This window comes from Emydura macquarii, unplaced genomic scaffold, assembly GCF_026122565.2.
Source record: "Emydura macquarii macquarii isolate MOO-44397 ecotype Brisbane River unplaced genomic scaffold, CSIRO-AGI_Emac_v2 contig_67, whole genome shotgun sequence".
Taxonomy (NCBI): domain Eukaryota; kingdom Metazoa; phylum Chordata; order Testudines; family Chelidae; genus Emydura; species Emydura macquarii.
Window position 1 is genome coordinate 6,943,246 of NW_027130204.1, and position 15,213 is coordinate 6,958,458.

Sequence of the window (15,213 nt, forward strand, 5' to 3'; positions counted from 1 at the left end):
GGGCATTAGACATTGCATAATGCTAGGGCTCCTGCAAGAGCCAATGCTAAGCAAATAAAAGAACTGCCACACTGTTCTCTTACAGAAGAGTATCCAATATCTTGTTCAAGAGGGCGCTTGCTGAGGCTTGCAGTGCTATTCCGTGCCATATCTCTCTCTGTTGGTGATGAAGATGGGTGAACTTCCAGATATTTGAGGCCAGGTGAGCTTCACACACTTTTTTCCAATCAAAGCCATGCCCCCAACCTCCTGCAATACATGTGCCCCCTCCCTGGTCACCTACAGGAAGGTCACATGTGTCTTCCCCTTCCTACAGAGGTTAGCAGAGGGGCACGGCTGTGAGGGGAGGAAAGAAGAGGACTGTGGTCTAAAGAAGGAGCCTGTCGGGCCTGGGCTGAGGTCAGGGCTAAAGGAGGAGTATGACGAGTCTGGGCTCCTGAAGGTAGAAGAGATTCCCATATAGGGGAATAGAGGAAAGCCCACACCTTGCCTTTGCCCATGATTTGGGCTTCTCAAGCCAGGATCACTTCTCCCGTGCCTGGGAGGAAATGGGGGATGGGCTTCCTGGGTGAGGATCAACTCTCATCCCCAACTAGAAATGGACAGACACTAGGGGGAAAAAAACCCTGAGAACATTTGTTCCACCAAAAACTTGGCGTTTTCTGACAGACATTCACACTGGTGATATTTTGTTTGCCGAAAGAGAAAGAAGACTTGTGCCAATGTGATTGCTCTGAGAAATGTGAAAGAAATTAAGAGCAAATGATCAAAGCAACAGTTGCAGTGAAAAGTTTGTAGGGAAATTTTTTGGCACAGGGCCTGATCTGGTGACTTGCCCAAGTCCTGAGATCTGTGCTAGGTGGCTCCTGGATCCCAAACTCCTGCTCAAATCACTGTTGCTTAGGCCTCCAAGCAGGCTGTGGGAAAGCAAGGGTGGCAAGTCTGTGATGATGCTATGGAGCATACTGGGGACTAAGCTGGTAGTGCTTGATTGCATCCCAGATCTGTATATAAACATGGCAGGAGCGGCACCAACCCACAAAAACAAAGGACTTCGGGGCTGAGGTTGCTCCTGGCATTTCACTGTACTCCACTGGCTGCAGGGGGGGGTTGGAACAAATGGGCCAGGCCATGCCAACATTGCTAAAATTCAATGGGCTGTGATTGAAATGGGGCAATTGTCCTTAATCATAATCCAGAATGATTTGTGGGTCCTGCCCAAATGAAGCTTGAGCCTTTTATTGCTGCCTTTGTTCTGTCTCAGTGAGTATCATTTGGCTGCCTCAGGTCTGTTCAGTCTCCCATTGAAGTCAATGGAAAGACTCCTATTGATGTTGGGGGTGTTGAAAAGGGTTCCTGATTGGGCTCCCAGCCCCACCAATGCAGAATTCTCCCTCACAGCGTATTTTCCATCACTTCCTCCATTGTTGTCTGAAATGTGCAGAGACTGGTTTAGGGCACTTACCCAGAACAGTTCTTTGTAATGCTGCGGAAGATCGTCCCAGTAATCCAGGGGCTTAGTCCATGCTGGTGACAATGACATAATGCTTCCTGGGTTTTTCATCAGAAATCTCAACAACTTTACAGGGAGCACAAGTATCATTATTCCCATTTTGCAGATGAGAAAACTGAGGCACACAGAGCAGAAATGCCTTGCTCAAGGTCACAGTGGCAGAGACTGGACTAGAACCTGGCTCTTATGACTTTTAGTTCTGTGATTTAACCACTAGATGGCACCACCATCTGGGTGCTGTCCCAATGCTATGCGACCCTGACATAGTGAGCCAAACCATGGGCTTCCTAACATGCCTGCATTGCAATCACAGTAGTGCATGGCATGTTAGTGGAATGAGGTCAGGTGCTATCAGAAATTACATGATCTTGTGTATAATTTCTTAGCCCTGCTTTCCCCTGCACTCTGGAACCCCAGTTAGTTCAAGTCACCCAGTGCTTTAGCAGCAAGATCCCATACGAATCACTGTGAGGTGAACACTGTGGTGAAACACTCGCCAGTCAGGAACACCAAAGCTGATATTGACATGCGCAGCCTTTTCATAGAGTTTCAAACCTCCTGTCAGCCTTAATGCTGTTCCCTTGTGCATATGCATTAAGATACAGGGCCGGCCTCTCTGGTCTGCTAAGTCCACTATGCATGGCTCCGGGAGCATACAGTGGATGCAGACTTCCTGGGCCAGTTGTCCTGGCCACCCACAGCATAGGGGAAAGGAGGGGACACCTCAAGGGCGTTGGGTGTGAGTTGGGAAAGTCACGGTGAGCTCTGCTATGCTATGCCCAATCCATCTCCGACATAAGACCATCGAGGCAGGGTCCGTACCCGTGTACAGCTGTCACTAAGCAGATCTGGTTTACAACAGAGCTGGGTGGCATAGGATTAGGTAGCTGCGATCATTGCTATTGCTCATGGGACCCCTCCTCAAACTGACTTAAGTTCCAGTTTTCCTTTGGCTGGATAGATTTTCTTTAAAATATGGGGACTCTGTTTCTTCACTAAGTGATAATGTGTGTACAGACTTTATACTTGTATATTCCTGGCCTGAACACTAGCACCATACTTTGAAAGGGAATTTTGCCATAAGCAGATATAAAAATGTGGTGGTGTTTCCAGGTGCCGTTGTATTATGCTGAGACAATGTATTTAGAGTTCCCTGGAATGAATGAAGCAACAGGGTTGTAATTATTGACTGCAATGCTGCTGTAGTTTGATTCTAAAGACCTGTCTGCACCAGCACATTTTTCACTATTGCTCTGTACATTGTTACGTTTGGTCTTTATTATATTGTCTAAATATATTTTACAGGGTATTTTTCATATAGAAGATTTCCATAAACTTTGTGTGTCTTGGGTGCCAAGGAAGATTATACCATGAGATGCTACTCTTGTATATAAGGCTGTAGAAAAAATTACATAACGTCTTTTTCCCATAGGTTGGACTTTAAGGTGTGGGCTTGCTCCTGCTTCTAATATACAACATGTATCTTGGCAAATCTGGTTTGCTTGTGCACCTGTACAGAGGACCTGATTTTCACAGGATGAGGGGGAAGAGTTCAGAGGACTCTCCTGCTTTGTTTCAACCATTCTTCCAATACATTCTTGCATATACTACAGGAAACATCAAATGAGGGAGATACCACAAAGTATCTATCTATCTATTTGGTTTGTATAATGCCAGCTAACATAGTATCTAAGTAACTCTCAAGTAAATTAGGTCTGCATACGAAGGTTCTTAGTGAACTTCATGGATTCTTCCACAAGACCATACATTAACTGCTTAGAAGGAAGAAAGAGCTTGACACTTATGTCTTTATTTAACTCCAGATTTCATCAGAGATGACGTTACTGTAAATGATCTTTGATTTAATCAGTTGCATATCTGTATGTAACAAGAGAAGTCACTGCAGAGCACATGTGAAAAGCATGGCAGCACATAATTAGAGCTGTGAAAGGGGGACGCAAGCCTGTTATTCCTGAAACCATGCTGATTCGCTGCCTTCTTCTAAGGGAGTGATCCAGGGTCTGTTCAACTTGCAAGCAAAATGTTGAATGATAAGACCACTTCAAACCAGTCTTAACCAACTCCAGCAAAGACATTGCAGAGTACCTGAGGATCAGTCTTCCACACCACACGCATAGAACAACTCTTCCTATGGAACAAGGCAACGCAATTCTCTCGGTCGTAGTTGATGGGTCTGAAAACACTGTCAGTGAGGAAGACAATGATGAGGTCAGGACATAAGACATAGGTCAGGGGAAAAAAATCATATTTACTGGGCCAAATTTATTCCTGGTGCAACTCCAGGGGAAGTGACTTCAGAGATGAATTTAGCCCCTAGTACATGCAGGTATCATTGACTATTGCAATGGAAACACAGAGCTCTAATCTCCAGTCTTAGCAGGTGAGTAAAAAAATGAATTGATATTTCAAATTGTTTTTCTCAAATGTAATTCTGTATAGTAGCTTTGCTAGGAATTAAACATATAGAACCACAGCCACCCCAGATCTGGCACAGGTGCCCATGTAAGGCAAGAGTGGAAAGAGCCTTTGCTTCCCCTGTTCAGAGATTGCCAAGGAGTGGTTCAGCCCGGAGGTCTTTGGGTCCTTGCCATTGCAAGGACACAACAGCCAGCACGTAAGAATTGCCCAGACATGCCCTTTCCTGCCCTGGCTAAATCCCCTCCCACTCCAGGAGGTGGAAGATTGGGGGGATTGTCTGTGAGGGGTCCTCACTTACAGCTGGGGAGGAAATGATTTTCCCATGCATATTTTCCACAGAGTTCTACATTTTTCCTGTTTAGAATCAGGACAAAAAAAGTTGAAATCTCAAAAATATTTGTGAACCAAAACCCCCCCCCCTTTTTTTTTTTTTTTTTTTTTTCATTTTGGGTCAATCAAAACACTTTGTTTCAATCGTTTTGAAAATTCCAATCTTTTTTTTTTTTTTTTTTTTTTTTTTTACTTTTTTTTCAGTCTCGTTAGCTTAAGTTTCTAAAGGCGTTCTGAAGCGGGAAACTGGAATTTTTCATTGCTAAACAGCAAAGAGCAAGAGTTTTGAAACTCTTCTTCTCACCATTGTTCTGAGTTGGGGAATTTGTCAAACTCTACCCCATTTTGCAATGTTTTGGTTGCAATGAATTGGCATTTTTCAGTGACATAACAATTTGTCCAAAAATTCTCAACCAGCTGTATCCTTGCTCAGTATTCCTACCACAAGCCCCCTCCAGAATCTTTTCCCCATCCACAGGATAGGACCATCCAGCTCTCTGTTAGGATGATCAGCCCAGGACATAATCATGATTAAATTCTGGAGGGCACAGCTAACCTGGGCAAGGACATAAAATGGGATTGAGAACATGGGTTCTTAACCTACGGGCCATAACCACCCTGCCGTTCCTATACAGGGGGGTGCAGTGTCTCGGCTAGATACTGACTAGATGGGAAAGTGGTCTGGGGGAAGCTGGTCTGGAGAAGGCTGTGAGGAACTAATCTAGAAAAATTAGGTTGAAGAGATGCATGCAGATAGAACCTTGAGACTGTTCAGTGACCCCACTCCATACATATGCTTTATTGCATGTTGAGGGCTCCAGAGTTGGAGGGGTGAGTCGTGCACCTCCAGAAACAAGACTGAGAATTTCAACCCGCTCTTATGCTTAGTACCAAAATAGTCCTAGTCTGCTTGAACTTACAGGCTGCAGCAGATCATTGCTCGCGGCTGACATTCACATTTGAAACAATCCTTGGTCTTCCATACTACACCGAAGTGATACAGCTTTCTATTTTCAACACAGCCTGGATACACACAAGAAAAAACAATGCCCGGTAGATCGATGGAGACACTTATAGGTAAAATACAGTTCTCTGGCTGGGCACAGTCAGTTAAAATGCTGGCTTCTTGGAGGAAATTACACCAGGGATGAATGTGGTCTTGTGTTCTATGTCTGGATTCAATGCCATTGCTACTGCAGCGGCTAGGATGTGGATTAGCAAGGTGAAATGTTATCTGCTGCATGCCCTTCTTTAGCAGAGAATGCTATTCAAATAGTGTAGCAAGGCTGAGAAATGCTAATATTACTTTAAGCATCGTTCTGCTACTATTGATACTCATCTCATAAGGCTAGATGGTGACTTGGATTGCACACCTGTACTGTGTTACACAGTCCAAGGCATAGAGGAATAAGCAGGCCTGGCCCCCTACCCCTTTGTTCCCTGAGCAGTTGAGTGGTAGATGGACAGATTAGTGGCTCAGGTGTGTCATAATTTATTGCTCATGTAAGCCAGACTCAAATCCCTATCCCCCACCCCTTCCCAGAGCAAAGGGTGGGAATTTGCCTTGGAGGGGTTCCTCCAAGTAACAGCACCTCCCATGGCCACTCCAGGACTAGGGAGGAGTACGCACCACCCCTTGCTCAGAGCTGTGCCCCGAAGCATGAGCCAGTCCATAATGACTTTTGAGTTCTCAAAGCACTTTAAAGACATCGGGTGAAATACTGGCCCCACTGAAGTCAGTGGGAGTTTTGCTGCTGACTTCAGTAGGGCTAGGATTTTACCCAAGTGTCATAGGTCCACATGCTTAAAGGTATATAGGCACCTCTCATCAATGAGAGTTTGGTACCTAAATATCTTGAGGATCTGGGTCTTAAGTTCCACAACAACTTAATGAGACTTGGGCACCTAAGACACTTTGATGCTTTTGAAAATCTAATAAATCCTTACAGCAGCTGTTGGAAGTAGGTAATAGCATGCCCATTTTACAGATGGGGAAACCAAGGCACAGAGCAGTTGAAAGACTCAGTCAAGATATCAGAGCAAGTCAGCAGCAGAACTAGGAGCAGAACCCAGGTTTCTTACCACCTAGTCCCCTGCTCTAACCACTAGACAAGCCTCCCTCCTGTCACAATAAAGCTGGCAAGAGACAGAGCTTGAAAAACTAGTTCTTCCATCCTGGTTTCTGTATTTGACAATGAGTAGTAATGGAAACAAGTGATGCCAGGATGGAGAGGAGTCAGCCTTTTCGCATCTCTTGCTCTTTCTCTCATGTGATATGCTCTTTTTTTAGGCAAGAGCTCATAGCCTGCAGCTCCTCAACTCAAAGTCCAGAGGGAACTCTGCCATGTCTTTCAATCTGGGAGTATGTAGCTAGCTAACTGTCTGGCTGGAGACACTCTTATATGACATTGGATCTAACTGCCTATGTAGCTTCACCACGCTCCACCTGACAGCGTGATCCCCGCGTTTCTAAGCCTTTCAATCCATTAAATGAAAGTCCTGAGCATGGCTGCAGGATATATTGCCATTCTCACCATATTCGTTGGGGGGTCTCATGTAACACTGGGCATCACACAGGGACCCCAAGATGAGAAGGATGAGGAAGTTGAACAGCAGGAAATTCTGGAAGAGAAAGGGAAACTCATTGCAAAATTGGCTGGTTTTTCAACAGTGACATAGCCCGATTCATTCACAGCAGGACAAATTGGATTATTCACAAATAAACAGAGATAGGAAAACCACTCTGGATCACTCAGACTGAAGTTACACAGACAGATGCCACCAGACAGGGACTTACCATAGTGTAGGCAACCTTCCTGGGCCACTGGCGGATTGCTGGGAGGAGCAGGACATATTTATAGTCTGTGCAGAAACAATGGTTGCTCAAGGGCAAGCAATGAAAACATGAGCCGACTGCAGTGGCTAAGTCATGCCAACGGCTGCTCTAAACTGTCCCAATCACTGAGCCGAAGGTCTGGCTTCAAGCGGCGTCTTTGGACGTGAACTTGAAGGCAAGTTTTACCTGTTGACGAATACATCAGGGGCAAGAGTCTGATCTCAGTCACAGTGGTGTAAATCTAGAGTAACACCAATGGCTACTACAGAGTGACTCTGTAGTGACACCAGTGTAACCAACAGAACCTGGTTCTGCACAGCTATGCTGTCAGCCCTGGCAGGCCATCAAGAAACAGTGGGGAAAAGTACATATTAAGCAAGGTGGCTTATTATTGTTCCCTTGACCCGTCACAGTGAGAGCTCCGCCGACTGGCATAGGGAACAGGGCATTCACGCGGTGCAGCAGTGTGGAGAGACCTCAGTTCTAGGACTGATTTATTGATTATACCTATTGATTAACTCTCACCGGTATTGGTCGTGTCTCTGAAAGGCTTGACGCCTACAGGGACTGGAAACGTGGAGCCTGGCACTGTTGGGCCACTGATTCAAAGCCAGGCTGGGTTGAGAGAGTCTGACAATTGACGGCCATGAGATGAGCTGGTGAGTCTCTATCCAGCCCCTCCCGGACAGGGCCCACTGCAGTAGAAACCGCCGTCCCAGTGGGCTCCATCACAGCAGAGAGGAGAAGCCCAAATTCCCAGCTCTCTCCCACAGAGCTGGTCACTCCAGAAGAAGGTGCAGGACTGTTGTACGGGCTGTGGGAGAAAGTGAGGCCTTCCCTCTCCAGGGCTGTCACACCACCACTTTCCGCTAGCTGCCCCCAACTGACACTCACATTGAACATTTAACTCCGTTCCTTTTTGTTTTCTCCCCTGAACTGAGATGTCCCGAGGTCCTGCTAGGCAGCATATGGCAGCTGTGCTCCAGGACCTGCTCTGGCTACCCATCAGTCTCGGGGTGCAGCATACGGTGTTGGTTATAAAGCCCTGAATGGCCTGGCATCAGCTACTTGCGGGCTCACTGCTTTCCCCAGTCCATACTGCCATAGCTGTGGCCAGCAGGGGTGAATGAGCCGAACCCCCCCATGGTATAAAAGAGAGGGGGTGGCTGGCAAGACGTCCTCTAGGAGGGCTGCCCAATTCTGGGACTTGTTGCCCACCCATGGGTGTAAAATAGCCTGGATCTGGCAACTGGGCATGCTGCAGCAGACACTTGTGTGAGAGGGGTGTTGAAGAGGGCCAACGGGGTGATTCCCAGATGATGGAGGGGCGGAAAGGAGTTTTGTAAGTGGCTGGCTGACAGCTCCTTCTGAATTGATACTCTCAATGCTACTGGGACATAGTGTATTGTTCATGCTGTGCTAGGCCTAGAGCCTTAGGTAGGCATCTTTTTATTCATTTAAATAAATATTCAAATAAATATTCTGCACTCTGTTTATAATGGTCTCGCCTATAGGCCAAGTGGGAAGAGGACCCCATTGGACGAGGCACTAACGCCTAGCTCTTCTATGGTGCTTTTCACTATAGCACTTTACGAAAGAGGTCAGTATCATTATCCTCATTTTACACCTGGGGAAACTGAGGCACGGAGCTGGGACATGACTTGCTCATGGTCACTCAGCAGGCCACTTAGAACCCAGCTTTCTTGAGGCCACCTGGTTCTAGCTAGTCCCTGTCCCCCAAGGAGCCTGCAGGTTAAATAGACAAGGCAGGCAAAAAGGGTGGGGGGGGGGCTGAATGATCAGCCTATTAGTGCTACCATGTAAGGGGGAGAGTTGGAGGGCTTGGAGGGGATTTTTGTTGGTTTGTTTTTGGTTTTAGAGTCTCTTGGTTTAGCTACAAGGAGTTTTGCTAAGGACAAGAGAAAGGCGAGGGCGTGAAGTGATAGGGCACGGGGAGCAGGGAGGGGAGAAGGACAGCAGTGGGGTCTGTGCGGTTGCCAGGGCCAGTCAGCTTGCTGGCCTGGGGCTTTGGTGTAACACATTGTGCACGGGACTAGGTAGCTCAAGGCATAATGGCTTATGCTCCTTGCATCAAGGTGCATTGCCCAGCATGGCTGTCCTTAATTGTGGACTTTGATTGAGACACCTGAGCTCCTTAGAGCCCATGTGATTGACAAGAGATGAGGCCAACCTATCGTTCAGGGGAGAGGTGACAGAGTTGTGATGGAGGTAAGGCTTTGGATAAAAGCTGTGATGGGGGTAAGTGCTCTGGTGGACCTGGAGCAGAAAGGAGGAAAGGATTGTGGTAGGAGTTAATGGTGTGTGTATGCACATGCATGCAGCTTTGGTAAGTCTATTCTGAGGGTGGGTTAAAACAGGAAACTGTTGTACCTCTGTGTTATTTGGCTTTTTTAATCTTGCAGTGTGCAGGGAAGATAGCTGCTCTGTATCGTGCCTGTTTTTTTGTGACTTGTTCCCTGTGCTTGGCTTTATTTTGAGCAATAGCTCTTCTGAGGCTGATGGTCAATTTGTACCTCTTCCTATAAAGTGCAGAGGAATAACATCTGTTAAATGTAGTGCAAATCTTTGGGGGAGGGGGAGTGTTCCAATCAAGCTCTCTCTAAAGCCAAACACTTGGTGAAATGTCTTTAAATGCTGTTCTTAAAATCTTCCAATGCAAATAGTCCTGTCTAAATGAAATCTTTCCTATGCTGTTTGAAATCCTGATGTTATAGCACGAAGAAGCTGAATAAAATTGACTATTGATGGACTTGACTACTTAAATGGAGAGAAATGCAGACGGTGACCAAAAGCAATGATCGAGATCTAAAAACCCCTTCCCTTACAGCATCCAGAGGTGGTGGCAGTAATATGTGCATGTCTTACAACACAACTCTGCCTGAAGTTCAGTCACCCTTTAAAATATAAAAGGCTTGGGTAGCTTTTCTTTTGTTTGGATTATGATCTTCTGTATCTGCCAGCAGATATAAGTGGAGGGATTACTTTGACTAACTTCTCCTTCCCATGTGGTTTCCAAGTCTTGCCAAACCTTGTGGTGCCTTCAGTCACCCAGACAAGTGAGTCATGCTAGATAACAAATGTAATTAAGACTAACTCTCGTGAATATGAAACTAGCTTTTGACATAGTTGGCTTATGCATGGTGTTTAAATAACTTATTCTCCTAGCTAGGGGACTTATGCCCCATTGCAATATCTGAGCATCACAATCTTTACTGCTTTTATTCTCACAACACTTTTGGGAGCTAGGGTAGAAGGAAAGGCTCAGATCCTCAAAGGGATTTAGGTGTTGAGATCCTTTCAGGCACCTAGAAAATCCCAGGAACAACTCTGCAGTCCACCCGTCTTGAATTAGGCTCCTATACAGTGAATGGGGAGAGAGAAAGAAGCATTGGACTATGATCCGCAAAAGCCAGCCTGCGAGGTGGGGCACAGGGCTGCTTCAGATAGCCACTCAGAGATGCTGCTGTGAGCGTAATGTCTCAAGCCCTGCTCGTCTCTTGGAGATCGATGCCTCCCTGAAGAGCAGACTGAGGCAACTATCTCTGCTTAGGGAATGGGAGCTGGGCATAGACACCTAAAGCATTTCTTGTGGGAATAAGTTAGGAGCCTGCCTTGCTCCACACTGAACAGCAGAAGGTGCTGGTGCTGCCTACCTTAGAAAGCTTATCCCAGTGGTTCGAGCACTCCCCTGGGACGTGGGAGACATTGGTTCAATTCCCGTCCCCCTGGGACAGGGTGGGGAGGAAGGTGGGAGTCCCCTGTTCAAATCCTCTCAGGAGGGGGTGCTCTAACTACCGAGTTATGGGCTATTCAGAGGTGGGGTTCCCTCAATCCCTCCTGTTGAAGCTCTTCCCCAGTGGAGATGTGCTTACATAGCCATCAGGGCAGAGAGAAATAGTGAGTCTGTTTCCCGGGGGTTAGGGCACTGAGGTGGGAGACTCAGCAGCCAATCCAATTTATGTGCAACACTTTAGAAATCCACATCCCTGCAGCATGCATTTGTGCCCCATGTGGACAAGCCCCTAGATGCACCTCTCCAGGACTCTGTGTTAGCTGACACATGACCAATCCACTGTGACCAAGAAACAGGTCAAACCAGAATGCCCTGTGGCACAAGTGTAAATACACTGCACCTTCTTCCCTGTGAGCAAGCTGGCAATGCAGCCTGTGCAGTGCTTATTGTTAATGAAACAGGACTTGAGTTAAAAATCTGTCTCTCCACCCCCGACTCCTCCTGATGTCACTTGCCTAGCTGCTCCCTGTTGCAAACTGGCTGTAATGTGATTGCCAAGCATCCTAAAGCTGCTTTTACTTTTTTTTTTCCCCTCTCTCTTTCTCTCTCGGGGCGTCTGGTGCTTGCTGGATGTGTAGTATTGGAATGGCTCTCTAAATGAATGAATACATCTCTCTGGATGAACTTTGACTAACACAAGCTACCTGCTGCTTCAGTGCTAATAAGCCTGCTGGAGGAGGGTGTGTAGAAGAATGGAGGCATTTCTTCAGGTGTGGAGAAGCAATAAGAAGAGAACTTCAAATCTGACCTGTTTCCCCTCTTACCCAGCTGCTGCATTTATCAGTGGCACTAGTAAAACAATTTTTTTAAATAGCATAATGAAAATGGTCATCTTTCCAGCTTAGAACCAGAGGATTAATTCTCACAGGCACAAACACTGATAAACTTTTGACTTTATGGCTTCCAGGGAGCTGAAATAGGGTGCTGACTGGTGCTGTGCATCCATCTCTTAACTGAGAGCTTTGTACCATATCCTCAGGTTCTTAGACCCCAAACTTCCAAGATTTCAATGGAAGTTAGATTCCAAAATATCTTTGGACAATCTGGGGCCTTGATACCAAAGAGGAACTCAAGCCACAGAATTCTGATGCTGGTCTCTAAGGAAATGTCTACACTTCATGCTGGGGAGGGGCTTCCCCGCTCAAGTAAGCTGTGTGACTTCCTGAGCACCTTGCTACCACCTGCTCTTAGCCTGGTACCTGCTGTGGGTCTGCTCCCTGACTCCACGGGCAACAGAAAGATGCACCTTTAGGCCTATGCAGGCTCCACTGTTACTTCACAGGTTAGTGATGGGTACACCCCAACCTCCAAGTGTCCCCCTGGAGAGTCCGACCCCTGGTGCAGACTCTGCTGGATGCTTGTGGCATACACCAATTCTCTGCTTCCAAAGAAGATGCAAATCAGTTCCACCTCGGAGCACCACTCCGCTTATGAGAGACATTTGTTGTGAAATCCAGCATATGTTTATTTAGCAAAGTATGGAGATACCAGTAGTAGCAAGTAGAAGTCATGGGAACAAGCCATTACATATCACATACAATCATAATGCATTCTAGAGCAACTTCAGTGGTTACTGAATTAACCTGATACGCGGGTAGAGTATGGCTCATCCAGAAGCTTTGCAGTGCTTTATAGTCAGGCTGGCTGGGACCCTTTTGTCATGAGACATCCAGGCTGTCAGTTTCCCTCCTCAGTATAGGACTCAGGGTGTCTTTTTGCACTCTAGGTTGTCCGAGACCAGTCCATCTTCATTCATAAACAGGACACATACCCCCATTCCCTGCTGTTTGTTTCTTCTTGCAGAAACCCTCTTGTGGATTTTGCACTCAGTTAACCCCGGCTCTGTATGCAAAGGCTCACAGTGTGAGGTTTACAATACACAAATAGCCAGACAAGGAGATGGGTTCTATTACCTCCTGCCTGGAAAGGACAGGTCCAAGGCATGTCCCCTCCTGGTGACCTGCTTTAACTCTAAGAGCTTAAGAATACTATTTTCAGAATAGTTACACAACTCCTGAATTCTGCCAATTCAGTCTACATAGAAGCTGGAGGAGGACGGGAGGGGAAATCTAGTACTGTAGCTATTTTTTTTTTTTTTTTTTTTTTTTTGTCATTGTCTGTCTCCATCCATTTCTAGACAATTCATACAAGGGAGCATAGAGCACACAGCAGTCAGAACAAGACCTTTCAGTCCGTCCAGGTCCAAATGTAGGAGGCTAAAAATGAAGGGTACATAAACTATTCATTCAGAAAACATAAAATGCTATTGGATTTTTTCACCTCTAGGTTGAATAACTTTCTGCTGTCTTAGCATCCTGAGCCTCTGTTTCTGACACACTTTGCATAAGTGAAAAGACACCAAATTGCTATGGAATACAGGGGACTCTGGGGCTAAAGTGAGTGACACTGGAGAGAACAGAACATACTTTGGAAACATCTGCTTATGAGTAAATATAACTCTATTGCTTCTGTTTTACAACTATAGTGCGTCTGTCTGGCAGAACAATACTGAAGCTGTTCATTTGCTGTGTTGGGTAGATCTCTTCCTGGCCTCAAATGATCCCATCCAGCGACATGACTCTGTTCTCTCATTTCAGTTGAGTCTTGTATCTTCAACACTCACGGCACCAGGCCTCTTGGATACCAGAAGGCTGTCAGGAGCCCCAGTAGCAGCCATGGATGTCTTCTTGATGATCCGCCGCCACAAAATGACCATCTTTGCCGATGCCAAGGAGACGACCACCGTGCAGGAGCTGAAGAAGATTGTGGAGGGCATCCTGAAGAGGCCTCCAGAGGAGCAGCAGCTATACAAGGATGACTGGTTGCTGGATGATGACAACCGGACTTTGATGGAATGTGGGTTAAGTAGTCAGAATTCCCGTCCCCATGCACCAGCCATGGTGGGCTTGGCCTTATTTAGAGCTGGTGAGGGTTCCTTTGAGCCACTGCACATTGACCCCTTCTCCAGCACCCCCGAGCTGCCTGATGTTTTGAAGTCTCAAGATTCTGGCAGCAGCTCCGGCGAGCAGCCCATGCAGTGAAACCAGGGTCGGCTGCTCCATCACACTGGTGTGGTGCTGACATGAGCCAGTCACAACCGTGTATTCGTCTCAGTAGCAGCACTTGGAAATGTAACTTGACTAATTAATAAAGCTTTGCTGTTAAATTCTTCTGCCTCAGTCTCTAGGGAGCCAATTGACAATGATTGTTTGATGGCTTCCTTGCATCTTAACCTCTTCTCTTATGGAGATGTGGTGGGGCAAGTGACAGTCCGTGTGACAGTCTATGCAGGTAACATTTAAACTTCCCTGTCCAGCCCAATGTACACAGACTTCATCTCAAAACTTACTACTTCCAAGAACAGTGGCACGAACAAACTCTGGTCAGCTCTCCTATAGAGTCTTGTTAAATTTGGTGTCTTTACCTAAAGCCCCAGCTTCTGGAATAATGTGACAACATCAGAATCTTGACTTGCGATTTTTTTGTTTTGGGGTTTTTTGAAGTCTTCTAGACTTCATGGTTGTGGAGAGAAGTTTGAAAACGTTAACCCTCATGGCTGAAATAGTAGACAAACAAAGAACCCCCACATCTCATGAATGGCTTGAAAATAATCTCATGACATTCCGGAGGTTGCCTTGGGAATCTTGGAACACCCAGGGTGGTGGTATTGTGCCAGTACAATGTATGCGGCAACAACTAACTATTCACTCTAGAGGGAGCTGTTTGACAAAATTATTACACAATTGAAGAGGGAGCAGCCAGCATGTTAATTTACCAGGGGATGTTAAACTAGGAGGCTAGCAAAACAATCCAAGTACACCCACCCACCCTGCAGACAAGGATATAAAGGGAAATGAGCCTCTGACAGCAATGCAGCTATTCTAGCTTGGTGCTAATCTTGGGGAATAAGAAAATATAGGCATTCAATGAGAGAACTAGAGATGGCAGACTACAAATTAGACCTGAGATTGTAATGATGGTGGCAGAAGGGTCAGTACAGCTGTGGGTTGCAGAGGCATCACATGGCGTTAGAGTAACAGCATCTCCTAGCTGGCAAACCACATCTGGAATGGCATTCTGGGCACTTCCATTAGCCAAGGAAGGAAGCTCCGAGGAGAAAAACAATTTATTAGCAGGTTGGAGGGAATAACTTAATTCTTAGACTTCCTTTGCTCTTTACTTGTCTCTTGGAGAAGATATAATGTGGTAAGTCTACAACCGGAGGTTTGAGAGATGAGCTGATCTAAGAGTGTTTGAAATTTGGATCAAAAGTTGTCTTGA

At 46.2% G+C, this 15,213-nt stretch overlaps 1 protein-coding gene across 2 annotated transcripts; it reads left to right on the forward strand.

The window, feature by feature from the left end:
* Window positions 1–9,343: 9,343 nt before the first annotated feature.
* Window positions 9,344–14,098, forward strand: LOC137142443 (elongin-B-like). Of its 2 annotated transcripts, XM_067531929.1 has the most exons (3): window positions 9,408–9,465; window positions 11,511–11,642; window positions 13,530–14,098. In XM_067531929.1, exons 2-3 carry the CDS (start codon window positions 11,625–11,627, stop codon window positions 13,971–13,973), a joined length of 462 nt encoding a protein of 153 aa, XP_067388030.1. In that variant the 5' UTR covers window positions 9,408–9,465; window positions 11,511–11,624; the 3' UTR covers window positions 13,974–14,098. The 2 variants fall into 2 exon arrangements, with proteins under 2 accessions (XP_067387962.1, XP_067388030.1); XM_067531861.1 differs by lacking the exon at window positions 11,511–11,642 and having other exon boundaries at window positions 9,344–9,465.
* Window positions 14,099–15,213: the final 1,115 nt, after the last annotated feature.

Bases quoted from the DNA above. Each gene is read 5' to 3' on its own strand.
- LOC137142443 (XM_067531861.1), top strand. From the start codon at position 9,445: ATGCACATGCATGCAGCTTTG. The intron at 9,466-13,529 runs GTAAGTCTATTC...CTCTCATTTCAG, and splicing joins TGCACATGCATGCAGCTTTG to TTGAGTCTTGTATCTTCAAC.